This window comes from Microtus oregoni, unplaced genomic scaffold (genome assembly GCF_018167655.1).
Source record: "Microtus oregoni isolate MIOR12 unplaced genomic scaffold, Mior012 000018F_ref0000195, whole genome shotgun sequence".
In the NCBI taxonomy this organism is placed as follows: domain Eukaryota; kingdom Metazoa; phylum Chordata; class Mammalia; order Rodentia; family Cricetidae; genus Microtus; species Microtus oregoni.
The window spans coordinates 36794568-36809076 of record NW_024543077.1 but is presented as its reverse complement, the minus strand read 5'-3'; the positions used below and the strand labels follow the sequence as shown (position 1 = coordinate 36809076).

General features: G+C 45.3%; 1 protein-coding gene across 4 annotated transcripts in view; it reads left to right on the top strand.

The window, feature by feature from the left end:
* Positions 1–14509, top strand: part of Ankrd44 (ankyrin repeat domain 44) — a 211123-nt gene that overhangs the window by 167977 nt on the left and 28637 nt on the right. For all 4 annotated transcript variants that reach the window (XM_041668373.1, XM_041668371.1, XM_041668370.1 and 1 more), the window contains exon 17: positions 12819–12890. In XM_041668373.1, coding sequence (XP_041524307.1) covers positions 12819–12890 — 72 coding nt within the window. The remainder of the gene's footprint in view (positions 1–12818; positions 12891–14509) is intronic.

The following is a 14509-nucleotide window of genomic DNA, read 5'->3' as shown; positions in this document are numbered from 1 at the left end:
AAGAAACGGCAGATGTACTTTAGCAACAGACATTAAGGTGGGGTCACGATGTTCATAGAGCGGGTCGTCCCATTTTATATCCTGCACAGAACTTGATTCAGGAGTGATGGGGGCATAAAGCCAATAGGAACCAAGCCAAGATACCTCTTATGCCTCTTTATACCTCCTTAAGCAACAGAAACAAAGAGATAGCCGTGGAAAGGGTGCTGTTTACAATATAGTGCCATTTAGAGTAGCGATGCGCAGGATGCTCCTTCTCTGAAAACAATAAAGTTATTGAGAAAGTGAAGAAAACATAAAAACCTTTACACGTACAAGGCTGACAGTTCAAAATCTTTACCCCCAAAATTATCAGGTGGGTGTTGAGATTTTAAAAATATGCCAGTGGTGGCGCACATCCTAGCACTCGGGAGGCAGAGGCAGGCGGATCTCTGGGAGTTCGAGACCAGCCTGGTCTACAAGAGCTAGTTCCAGGACAGGCTCCAAAAGCTACAGAGAAACCCTGTCTCGAAAATCCAAAAAAAAAAAAAATGCCAGTCGTGAAATTGCTATGATGAAACCATAACACATTATGGGAAAAAACTGATTCAATAATTGCAGAAAGATTATATATCTGTAGACTACAGATTATATATATGTAGGTTACAGAGATGGTAAACCATTTCAACCTGATTTATTGATTCACCCAAAACTCAGTAGGGTTCTTCACACATATGTGAATTGAAAGCCGGTTTTTAATTTTATATGGAAATGCAAAAGGCAGAAGATATGTAAGACAGTCTTGAAAAAGGAAAAGCTAGAGGCTTTGCTTCTAGATATCAATGACCTGTTGCAGAGCCCAGCAAAATTGAAAATAATCTGGTTTCATACAGAGCAGATAAACTGAAGGATTAGAAACTGAAGACTAAGTCTGCACGTTATGCCCCTATTGATGGTATACATGGCATGAAAGGTCAGCAAGAGAGAAAGGTACCTTTTTATTAATTTTTTCTGGGGAGAAATAAATATGCTTTTACCAAACACAAAACCCAATTCAAGGAGGATTGCTGGTCCTTGCTGGAAAGATGCAACAAGACAGGTGTTAGAAGAACATACAAGGGACAGATTCCTAAAATATCGAACTATATTAATGTTAAAAGTTTTGCTGTTTAAAAGACACCATTCAGAGACTACGTTTGGAAAGCTGTGTGCCAAGAACTCTCGCAGACTATTTAAAGAAAATCTAAAAACTAGCATAGCAAAAATATGGACATCCGATTCCACGGATGTTCATGGATTTAGTCACACAGGAAAAGGTCATCAGCCTTCAGAGTTATCTAGAAAGGGAGGGCAAGCCAGATGTACAGCCTAGTTTAAGACAAACGAGATGTGTTAGCCTTCCACTCCTTCCTGTCATAAATGACCACACATTTTACGGATCGCAACGCAGGTTTGTTACCTTATAGGTCTATTGGTTAGAAATCCAATACAAGTTTCAAAACAGAGGGGAAAGGGCCTGAAAGAATATGGCATGACTCTCGGTCTTTGAGGGTTACTTAAACAGCTCGAGGCCAGTGTAAGACCAGAGCTGATGGGGATCCATTGATCCAAATGATTGCCTCTTTTCCTCAAGTTAGTGTGACTTTGAACTCTCTCTTCCCTTATTTTCCAATCACTGGCCTTCATAGCATATATACTGAGGGCTCCTACAAGGATTGCTTCAATCAGAGCCACTAGACCGCCATTTTTGAAGAACCTGGCTGTTTATTAGTGTCTGAACCTGAATGGTTGCTACGTTTCTCCCCTGACCATGGAGCTGTCCAATCTTTGACCTATGTTGCGCTCAGTTATTGGAGGTTTGCTAGTATTGTAGCAAGACCCTTCTATTTTTCCATGACCATGAGATTTAGGCATGATGTGTGTATGTTATTCCATATTTTAAGAGAAATAGTTGTACTTCACCTAAACCAACGTCTGCTACAACTGAGTGTACGGGTTATATATAAATTAAACATTGAACTTAAACGCAACTCTACGTCGGGTTCTTTTTCAGGTTTGAGCTTGTGTTTCCAGGGTCCTACGTGTGACCTGGAATCTATCCTCTTCCTGGTGTCCATTGTCCTTCCCTTTAACTGTGCTCATGATGGCATGTACTCTTTAGTGGGAAACAGACCACTTGGTTCTTGAGCAATGTGTTAGCCTCTTCTGCAGCACTGTGTTGTTTAGCTAAGTATATAATACTGGCTAAGATTTAGAGTTTGTTCATGTCTGTGGTTATTTGTCTGTTTTCATTATACACCGCCATCCTAATACTTAGAAGACAGCCACAGAGGCGAGGCTGGATTATAAGTAGAGAAAGGACTAGAATCTGTGAGCTATAAATAGCTGTCCTGCTGCAGAGTGTTTTCTCACTATAAAAATATCATGTGCCTAGTTATGGAATTTTGGAAGACTTCATATAAAAAATATATATGATATTGAAATCTGTGATTTTCCCACCCAGAGAAGAACAGCTTCCGTATTTTGGTTTGTATTCTTCCCTCTGTATATGTATGTACACGTGTGTGGGTGGTGTGTTAAAATACAAATTAATTATCTCAAAGCAAAACAAGAACTCATTTTTTTTTTTTTGATTTTTTGAGACAGGGTTTCTCCGTAGCTTTTGGTTCCTGTCCTGGAACTAGCTCTTGTAGACCAGGCTGGCCTCGAACTCACAGAGATCCGCCTGCCTCTGCCTCCCGAGTGCTGGGATTAAAGGCGTGCGCCACCACCACCCGGCTCATTTTTTCTTTTTTAAAGGGACAAGTTTAGATGATTGGGAGTGAGGGAGAGAGGCGTCCATTTAATTTAAACTTCAGCCGAAGAAATATTTTGTTCGGAACTTGGCTAAAACAGACAACGCGGGGGCCATCTGGTTTTAATTCTCTGCTTTACCAACTGGTCCAAGAAACTCACCTCTCCCTGGTCTCCCATCCTCATCCTGTTTGGCCAACGCAGACACACCCTGGCACGATTACCAAAGCAGATGAATGCTTCTTAAGTCTGCTCGTAATTAACATCCCCCGACAGAGCCCGAGTCTTCTGCAGCCTTGGAAGCCTGCCTGATTTTCTCTGAGATAAGTAATGAGATGCGCAGGGCTGATGAAGCTGTTCCTCTGAGCATCTGCCAGCCAGCCGGCATCTGTAATGAGGGGTGGAGATGACTATAACAGGAGATGGCTGCAGGTTTCCTCAGGTGTCACGGGCAGCGGCGGCGGTGTTTATTTCTTCCGTCTGCCCAATGCGTCCCCTAAGGAAGAGAAGCCTGCGAGGCAATCAAAAAGGCTGAACCTGAAGTGACCGGTATGGTCTGGTTAGCACCTGTAGTCTATCTCACTGCTCACACCATCCAAATTCCCGAGCAGACAGAGCTGAATGTGAAGGGTGGGTTTCTCCCATCCTGTCGGCGATGCTTTCCTGTGGAAGCGTTTCTGTCTAGCAGCGAGTCCAGCCTTACGAATTCCTTCGTGAGGATACATTGGGACACTTCCATCACGGGGCATCCCTAGGCTGTTTGCCTGAGACGGAACCCTGACTCAGATCTCTATTCTGTGGGTGGTAATCTTCTCTGAAAGGCCCGAGGGAACATGCCTTCCTAAGGTCTGCTTTTACTTCCCTTCCCTCGCGGAGGGCTGCCCAGCCTTTGTGCTCTTGCTATCTTGAATGGGGAAACTCATGAGGCCTAGTGTGTTGTGGGTGCTGCCTTCTACATCCCAGGATGCTTAGCAATTCCCCGGGCCTCTGCTTGCTGAACATCAATAACAACCCTACTCCTTCAACTTCCTACAGGCAAAAATATTGCAATTCATGCCAGAGGTTCCTGGGGGATGGGGTAGGGTGGGAGAGTGGGAGTACTTCCCTGTTTGAGAATCTTTGCTCTGGAGAACAATCTCCACAGGACAGTAGTGACAGGAAAACAAACAGATCTCTAGTGACAATATATAGTTGGAAACTCAGTTAGAGCTATTCATTCATCTCTCCAACAAATAATTCAGAAGGCTCATGTGGAGAACAGTTGCTGGAAAACTTCCTGATCTAACCAAGCTGGTACCCCCTATCGGTTGGATGTGAGAGAGGCTTGTGGCTTTGAGATGGGCAAGCCCAGGAGGCACAGGGGCCTTTCCCCGTGGAAAAGTGTTCATCCTGGCGGCTCAGCTCTGTGTCTGATAGATAGAGTTCAAGGATAAACACCATTCCCTCTGGAAGATCTTTCAAAAAAAAAAAAAAAACTCAGCATCTAAGCAGCAGAAAGGAACCGCAGTATAATCTAATTAAAGTGATTAACGTGGGAGTGCATTTATCGCAGCAAAAGATACGGTGAATTCAGAGCATGGGAAAAGTAAGATGCTTTAGCGTTGGTGTCGTGTGTCCTCGCCAGGAAGCCCCAGTGTAGGTGGGAAGGAAAGATGGGCCATCTCTTAGTGTCCGTGGAAGATGGTCCCAGGACCTTTCTGGAAAGCAAGAGATGTCCAAGTCTCTATAAAATAGCCCTCTGTGTGTGCGTGTGACCTGCAAGTCCTCTCTGGAGTATTGATAATACCCGATATGATGTAAGTGCTTCACAGATAGTTACGTCACACTACTCAGGGATACCAACCAAGATGTGTGCGCGCTGTGGGTCTTCTTGTCGTTTCCCGCCGGCTGTTTGTTGAGTTTGTGGCGTTTGCAGCGCCCACAGGTGGGAAGGCCCACCTGTAAGTGTGGAGATAGAAAAGGCAACCCAGGGTTATTTTTATATAAAATTAAAAAAAATCACTTTTGTGCTCAAGTTCTTCAGGGTGAGATGCAGGAAAGTTGAGCTTCTGTTTGCTCGATGGTGCAGCTTTCTGTCTCCGCATCCAGTTATGTAGGGAGGGGAAAGAAAGGATTAAAAAGAAACAAAATAACTGGATGTCTGAAAACATCTACACAGAAAAACAATATAAATTTAAATACAATATAAAATTAAATATATTTTTTATGATTTTCAAGAAATCCATGTGAATATTTATTCGTAGCGCTAAAAGTAATGGTCATCACTGAAGTTCTTGAAGGACTAGCAGAAAGGGAGATGGTTTGGTGGGTGGAGGCACTTGCGGCCAAGACAGATGACCTGAGTTTAATCCCTGGGTCTCACTTGGCACTCCCAAGCGGGCTGGCACAGAGCGGAGCAGCACCATCAGCAGGCAAGCGTGTTTGCACGCACGCTCGTATACCCACACCAGTGCGCAAGCGTGTTTGCACGCACGCCCGTATACCCACAACAGTGCGCAAGCGTGTTTGCACGCACGCTCGTATACCCACACCGGCACACGCATATACATTATAATTTCTGTATATTAGATAAGATTTCCACAAAGATTCTGTGGATGTGTAGGACTGTCTTTTCCTTTCATGGTTGCTGCCTCTCTTAAAACAGTTGCTTTTGCCACAGGACATGTGCTATAGAGAAGTCACCAGGTCCTTAGGTCCCTCCTGCCCCAGCCAGTATCAGGGACTCTGCACACAAGGCAGCCAGTCCTCCCAATCAAGGGGAATGCTCAGTAGCTCTGCCATTAAAACCACTGCAGTGCTCCTGTTCCAGGAGAAATCCTGTCTCCATTCATTTATAGTGTGGCTCTTGGTAAAACTCTTCACTCCCTGAGCCGGTAATTCTTGGCCCAATCTGCCTGTATTCTGAGAGCTGCTAGGGCACAGTTATAAAATCTTGGTAGGTAGATGCTGCGGTGCCTTGTGTCCAGTAATATTTATGAAACGTTGCCTTTGCTGGCAATTTTAGGCCAGCAGTTCTAATAACTTTATGTTCCAAGAAATTTTAATAACCTTGCGGAGTCACTTGTCAGAGATAGCGCTGAGAGAAAATTAAAGACTTACGTTTCTGTGTGTGCACACGTGTGTAATGGGTGCACAGAGAAGGCAGAGGACAGCCTTGGTCCTCCTTCCTCAGGTGCTGTCCACCCTTTTGGAGACGAGGTCTCACTGGACTGGAGTTCACCGGATAGTCTAGGTTAGCCAGCAGCTGAGCCGGAGGAACGCTCCCGTCCCCCTCCCTGTCCCCATCATGGGGACAACAAGCCCACAGCACCAACCTAGAGTTTTTCACATGGGTTTTGAAGATTGGATGCCGGTTCGTGCTCACAAAGCAGGTACTTTATTAACCGAACCATCTCCTGAGTCCCAAGGCTAGATTTTTTTTTTTTAATATTCTTTTCTTTCTCACAAGCTGAAATAGACTTTTGTTAATTTAGTGGGAAAGATGAGATTTTATTAGAGCTTAAATGAGACTCGACTCATAGTTTAAGGATGAGCACCGCTGAAAATGGAAAAGCGGTATAAAAGTAAGATTATGTTTGTTACTGGGAAGAGAGTGAGGAGACACGGGCAGTATTCCATCCCAGCATGAAAGAAGAGCTGGGAAGTCCTCAGAGCTCTTTCCGAAGAGGAGTTCCCTTTCTCTTTGAGGTTCAATACCAGCTTCCTTGGAGAGCGGCTGCTTTGATGAGACTCAAAAACATAAGCTTGGAGGCTGAGTGAGTAGCCCAAGATGATGGACGGAGACTCAGCAAACGGAGCTGCAGGCGCCACACCCTAAGCTATGCTAAACTTCGAACACAACTCGAAAGAATCTCTTTGCCAGTTATAAATCAAAAGCCTTGAATGATGTTCTTGCAGTGTGGCTTCCTTAGAGTCAGTGTGGCTTTGTTGGAGGAAATGTGTCACTAAGAGTTAGCTTTGAGGTGTCAAAAACCCAAACCAGACCCAAGTTGCCTCCCAGGCAGACCAGGATGTAGCTCTCCCTGCTACTTTCCTAACATCATGCCTGTCTGCCAGCTGCCACGGTCTCTGCCGTGATGATAATGAACTAAGCCTTTGAAACTGTAAGCCACGCTCCAGTTAAATGCTTTCCGTTAAAAGAGTTTCCTTGGTCATGGGATCTTTTCACAACAATAGGATAGTGACCCAAACAACAACTTCCAAAGGCCCAGGTACCTGAAAAGTACCCAGCAGAGACCTGGTTCTACAACTTATCACATTCACGCATTATGGATGTGTGGTCTCCTATCATATAATTGTACAAAAGTTGGTGATCAGAGGCAGGGTTTGTATCTTCCCACTGGAGACCACAAACATTTACCTATAAGGGCAGGTTTTAGTTTTGGTGTTTTGGTAATAAAGAGGGGGTGGGAGAGTGAATGGAAAGGAATAGGAATAGAGGGAGTCTTATAAACAGTGCTCTGCTTTGGAAGAAAAGAGGGTTGGTAGCCATACAAAGGACGCGAGGGAAGGACTCAGGCTGTGTCGATGGAGATTTTTCTCTGTCCGGTGGTTCCTGCTGGACCAGTTTTTTTCCGCCCACTGGGTCTCCAGCCACTTATGAAATAATCACTCTGAGTCTTATTGTCAGTTAGGTAGTTGAAAGAATGAGTACAGATGTAAAACTTGCCCAAGGACCACTTGAGAAACAGAGCAGTTAATGAAGCAATAGAATAGGGGCTGTTGGGCTACACACCAGACTGGTTCATGTCCCAAAGGACAGCAGGAGCTAAGCACTGGATTGTTCTTCCGACCAGTCCGAGGTAATTTGTATCTCTGCTGGAAACACACCTATGAGTTAATTTGTAACTTTGCAGAGAATCCGCCTTTGATTAGCATCAGGCTACCAAATGAATGTCTGGATGAGCCTGCCAATGCTTGTGAAAAGAGCTGGAATTTTCCTCACCGTCTTAGGCACAAGTTTAGACACCCGGGGCATTTGACAGTGGTGAGTGCATGCCCAGCGCATGGGGAACCCTGTGGTAGAGCTCTTGTGTTCTTCCGAACAGTGGGGCATCTATCAGTTGCTTCTTGATAGCGATCAGAACCTCTGTGGCTTTGAATTCTACAATCTAGTTATCAGTGTATATTGGCTAATTAACACCGACTTCTGTTATCCCTCTTCTGCCCATACACAGACACACACACCACACACACCACCAGCACCACCACCATGCATGTAACACAAGAAAACAAAGAGAAAAGGATTTAAAAAACATCACATGTCTTCTCCATGGGTTAGAATACAGTAGATTGAACTTACTATTGGCAGAAAACAGTGGCCTTATCTTTGTAATGCTCTCAGAATTTAAGAGGCGAATAGACATGGTTTGCATTAGTTCCTGTTCATGAGGATGTCCTCAGTGGGTCTGATGGGTTCCCTAAAGATGCTTTTGCGTATGGCAGTTACCCGGGCACTCCCTCACTTTCTATCAGGCTGGTGTTTCTAGAACTTACTGTGGCGGTGGTCCACAGTGTGGAGAGTTGGTTTTCCTCTTGAATCTGAAATGCAGAATGTATTCTCCGGTCGTTAAGATTCCTGGTCAGCTTTATAGGAGATGGAATTGTGGAGGGGGCACACTTCTGCATGTGTGTGTGAAGACGTGCCCAGAGAGGTTTAGCTGGCTTGAGAAGCTCGGGGTTGGGTCCCACGTTCCTTAAAAAGAAGACAACAGAACGCTAGCTTTTGTCTCCCTGCTTCCTGGCTGCTTGATGCAATGTAACCAGGGTTCCCCATGCTCTTGCTACCATGTTTCTCCACCATGATGGATGGTATCCCTTCGTAAACCGCTGGCTAAAGCAAACCCTTCCTCTTAGACATCCCTTTTGTCTGGGCCCCAGCAGAAGAAACACAGCTTGACTGACAATGGTACCGGCCAGGCTCATGCTTCGTTACAAAAATATACTAGTCAATCAGACATTCGGTCCTTAAACTTTTTACTACATATAATGTAGTAAATTTATTATTACATATAATGTAGCTATAGCAAAAGAAACTTCAGAAAGCACCCAGCTTATTCATCTAAGCTTTAAATAGAAATGTCTGTTATTTATTATATATTTTAAGAGAAATATTTATTTCTTGTAGGAGTTTCGAATGTGTGAGAAAGTAGGAACAGGAAATAAACATGCCTGTAGTTGAGCCCCTGGCCTCAACATTATTAGCCTTTTGGTGGATTTCCTTCCCATTTTTTTTCATATTTTTAAAACGTCTACAGTGACATGGACTATACAGTGTTTATATTTATTCCCCCCCCATAAAATATTATGGCAGTCTTTTTTCAATGATACCAAAAGCTCTTGGTCAACATGTAAATGAATACACCATCTTCCGTTATCAGAGGGCCATGATTCAGCCATGGCTCTCTAATTCAGTTTATATTATCAGTATTGAATAGATTTAAGCGTCTGCCTTTGCTAGGAGGCAGGCTCTGAAGTAGGTTTACTGCGCCCATATGGAGCAGGACAGTTTTGAGCACCATGCAGTTTGCTCCTTGCCTTGGCTTTTTACCATCCCCATGGCTTTCATTAGCTTCTTGTTACACATTCTACAGGCTCTTACGCCTTTTAATTGGCAAGGAATCCAACAGGAACTGGGTACGCTGGAGGGAGGAGATAAGCAGAGTCATCAAAATCAGCTCCCAGGAAGAAATGGGAAATGATTCTACGCCTCCAGTTCCACCCTCCCTAGTGTGCGTTATCGCCTCTTTACGTGGCTTAGCTCTTGACTGGCACACGTGAGGAGAGTTAGTGGTTCTTTATTTGTGGAATTGGGGGAAGGCGGAGGGAGAGAAGACAGAACAGAAAGTACGGTGCATGCCTTTCCGTAATCATAATCATAATCACGTTTCTGCGAGCAATTGCAAGTGACCGTCTCAAGTGACACGGCTCGTTCTGCTGACCATGAAGGCGTGTGAGCAGAATCCTGACAGTCACGGCTGTTCATGATGTGGCGGCCTGGGGAAGCCATTGGTTTGGGGCTGAGAAGAGCATCTGTGGTTCTGCGGAGTGGCCAGGCGCCCACAGATGTCATCACGGCCTGGCTTGTCGTACAGTGCTGATATTGGAAGGTCTCTGGGATCTCCTGAGAGCTAGCTAGGTCCCTGGGATCATTTGAAGGAAAGGTGGTAGTGATATAATGGGGTGGTCCGGGACTTCGGCTGACTCAGTGTCTTTCATGGATGGATCTGTTCTACACACACACAACACACACACACATACACACACACACCACAAATCACACAAACACACATACACTCACACACCACAAACCACAAAACACACATATACCACATGCACATGTGCACACACACACCACATCACACATGCCACAAACCACACATACACACGCACATACACACACCACACACGCCACAAACTACACACACATACACTACATACACTACATACACACACGTGCGCGCGCACACACACACACACCACACACGCCACAAACTACACACACATACACTACATACACACACGTGCGCGCGCACACACACACACACCACACACGCCACAAACCACACGAACACACATACACCACACACACAGATACGCCAAACACACACACACCACACCACAAACCACACACACACACACCTAGCCGAGCAGCTAAAGCGTGTTCCTGGGATTGCCTGAGCAGCATTCATTCCTAAGTGTGAACCCGTGGCATGTGAAGTAGAATTTCTAATGGAGGGCCAGGTTTCTGGGACCCTTGTCCTGCTTCTAACCCTTCACAGACTCGACAGGTCTTTATTGCCAAAGGATCAAGAAACCTGTCTCCAAATGTCTCCTTGTCTTGACCCCTGTGGACGTGTCTGATGGTTTTCTAGCTCTCCCTGCCCCCCTATTTGTGGACACTGTTTAAGGTGGCAGAGTCTAGCCAGAAACAAGCAGAGCAGGAGGTACTACACAGATCCACCAGCTAGACCCACCTGTTTTACAGTCTGGGCCAAACTTACTTCCTGTTTTCTTAAATAGAACATTTTTAAACTAGTTTAGCTAATCCCGAAGCCCTTGGGACACTTAAAAATTTCACTGCCCTGTTTTCAAATAGACAGATAATTTATACTATTTATAAAGCTTGGGTTTCCAGCTCTAGTGCAATGTTTATGTGGGCCTCCTGAAATCCAGTGAGCTTGCTGGTTCACTAAACCTACCAGTCCGTCAGCTCACCCCCCGAGTTCATATGTGTTCTTCGTGATCACAGATGCGCTTTGTAAAATAGGTTCAAACTCTGCTCGTTCCATTTGCTGCCGTTGCTTCTAAGACATTAAGATGCTCTTTAGTGATCCTCCTTGTCCTGTGGAAATGCCTCCGGGTTCGGAAAACAGTGTCCTAGAAATCGTGTAAGCTCAAATACAGCAATCGTCCGAGGCTGAACAAAACCCTGGCCATTGGGCATGGAGTCATTTTGCTGTCCCAGAATTCAGGGCTGAGGCCAGAGGATGGCATGAGACCACGAGCTCAGGACCAGACTGGGAAACAGGGAAAGCCCTCCTCAGAAACAATAGTCTAGTTAAAAATTTACCGCCTATTTCTAGCCACCACCTATTCCTGTGAACCAGCCTCCAGTCAAGATGGTTGGAGACGTCTGTCTGTTTACGCTGTCTCCTTTCTCTCCCCTCGCACAGCATCTTTACCCAGCAGTGGGAGCTGGAAGCGGATGCAATACCAAATCTTCTGGGTTTCTGTACCCAAAAAAGAGTCTCGGCAAACTTGTGCTGGTTGGAAGAAGCAAGAGAGGAATAAGTGGGCTGAAGCCATGTTATTCCTTTATGTAGAAACTTTATAGTTGATTGGTCAGCTGGGAAAAGAACGGACCGCAGAATCCTAGGGGTGATAAAGGATAAGATGAAGCAGTCCATAGACGGTTTGATTAAGACAAAAAAGTCCTCTGAATGAGTACAAGTTTCATCACGTCCGTAGAAGTCTTTGATGATGGATTGGGTGTGTACATATTGCATTGATGACATTAGGTTTGGGTATAGTTCATTAAGAATGCATGGACTTTGTACATTTTAATAAGCGTGTTAATTGGAAGTATACTTAAGGGAAAATTAAACTGATATGCGTTATATCAGATATATAACATGATAGTCCCTCATTTGACTAGAGGGTCTCTGCGGTCACCACTTGCTGCAATACAGCTGCACTGGCTGTGGAACAGGGTAAAGAAGACAATATGTTAGACCTAGGTTGCATTCCTTCATCTGCCACTTAACCGCTCTGGGTTCCCCGATCCCCGCCCCTGCGCGTTCTGTCGGGTCAGCCAGCACAGCTGCTCACCTCACAGACTGAATGCTGGCGCTTCCTCCAGCAAATGTTGGCTGGGTGAATGAACTAAGGCATCGCATGCTGGCAGAATGATCAAACTCTGTGTGCGGGGGGGGGGGGGGGGGGGGGGGAGGATCTTATTTTAACATAAACATCGTGGGAGCACAACTAACCGTGTCTGTTCACACAGCAGATTGATTGTCTTCTTGCCCTGGTTGCCGTGTTTGTAAAAACAGGGAGATGGTTCTGTGTTCCTCTGGCTACAGGTTCATTCTAGGACAGGCTTGGAGCTGGTAGACCCTGTCAATTCCAGGAAGTCCTGCCGGGGATAATGCCCCAAAAAACAATGAGCAGGATGTTCATGGCCCGCCCCCCGGGCGGCGAAGATGCCTTTGATTTCAGCCGTGTTAGAGAGATGGGTTTTTAATCAGTGCTTTGAAGCTAAAATTAACCTTGTTCTCATTATTTCAGCATATCCTAGGTTGTGTAAGTTCCAGGTTCTAGTCTCGTACTAACGAGGAGCAAGCACAATATAGCTCGCCCTTCGAATGTAGCTATCAATAATGTGTTGCCTATGAATTTAAAATGGCGTGTTTTGAACTGTTAATGTCTACACCTGTTATTTATTTAGTCTACCAAAGACTCTTTAATCATAACTTCTTGTCCTGTATGTATTGACTATGGACAGGCATTTTATTCATCTATCTATTTACCTATTGTCTCCACAGCTTTTGGAAAGAACCACCACTGGTTTTGAAGAATCGGATTGCGCTGCTCCCAAGAGTCCACTCCACTTAGCGGTAAGCGAACTGCCGTAGGCAGCGTTTCCTGTTTGTCTCCCAAAGAACAAGCCTCAAACCTTAGCCTGCTCTTGAGACGCGGCCCAGAAAGGCCGTGATCAGTGCTAATGAGAATAGCAGAGGCTTGAAAGCCTGGGCTACCGAGAGGGACGGCTTCACCTAGGCCTGGCTTCCCCACAGTTACCTGCCTTATCCTCAGTGTCCTGGTCTGTAGAATGGGGACAAAAAAAAAAGATGAGGCTTGCGTAAAGTCAATACCACCAAAGGTATAATAAATGATCACTGTCAACTTTAATCATGAAAGGAAACATTTCAGCTGAAGAACTCTGATTATGGAGAGCAATATGCAAATGTTAGACCTATGAATAATCAAATATCACATTTTCAAATGACACGATTAAAATCTGTGCATGGTTTTAAACAAAATTATGGGAGAACAGAAGGAGCAGGTTTAGAACAGCGGCCAGGCCATTCCTCCTGATTTGCTGTTGGGCCTCAGAGGAGGTTCCGGGGGTTCAGTTGACTCGCCGGGGAGATGTGGGAGGGGCAGAGCTTCCTCCCACCTCCCGGCATCAAAGGGGAGAGTATTGACCCCCAAACTCTCCCTGGAGGTCCTACCATTTCCATAATTCTGCCCCGGATGGCATCGGGTTCATCCTTAGTGATTGGCAGCCGTTTGAAAGAGCCCCACTGCCTGGCAGTAACACCAGCTACAGCCAGCTCGCCTGGCCGCAGTGCTGCTGACTGGTGGTCACTCAGCCGTGCTCTGCTCATGGAGGCCAAGACGGTACTTTGTTCTAGGTGGGGAACAGAACCAGATACCCCTAAACCTTGACCCCTAGAGAGACACAACCAGCTCTGAGATACTATTTCCTGCCTGCATGATTCGAATCCCCAGGGTTATCAGCCCAGAGAATCTCCTACCCCTTTTTTTCCGCTTGCAAATTTTAAATTAAGAAATGTGGTTATACAAACGGGAGACCCCAGCTGTTGAGATTCCTGGGGCGGACTTGCGGTGTTCCTGAAATGGACAGGGCTCCCAAATCCCCTTCTCGTTTGCCCACGGTTTCTGTCCTTAAATGAGTCATGATCAAGGCATTTAAATTGTCTAATGAGATGTTTCTTAAAATAGTTTAAATTAATAATTTAGGTAATTTTAAAGTCTGGTACTCCCAGTAACAGCTTAGAGTAAAATTCATCCCTAACCTAGAAACTGATTGCAATGGTTTACCCGGTGGCAAAGGGAAAATCCATTGTCCTCAATTGGGGGGGGGGGGATCTCCAGTGAGACCACACCACACATCAACCACACTCCTGGACAGGACAGGTCCCTTGCTCAGTGGTATATGGCCAGCACAAAATGAGCACCAAGAGGTTTTGCTGTTATTGTGGGCTTTTTGTTTCGACTTTTTTTTTTGCCTTACTGATTTTTATTTTTATCTTTTTTGTTTGTTTGTTTGTTTTGTTTTTGAGAAAGAACAAAAACTGAAGTTGTGTGGGCAGGGAGGTGGGAAGGACCTAGGAGGAGTTAGGGGAGGGGGCGGAAAAACATCCTCAAAATATAGTGGCTTTTGAGTCATCTGATCCTTTTCATGTGCCTGGTACCCAGAATCATCCAG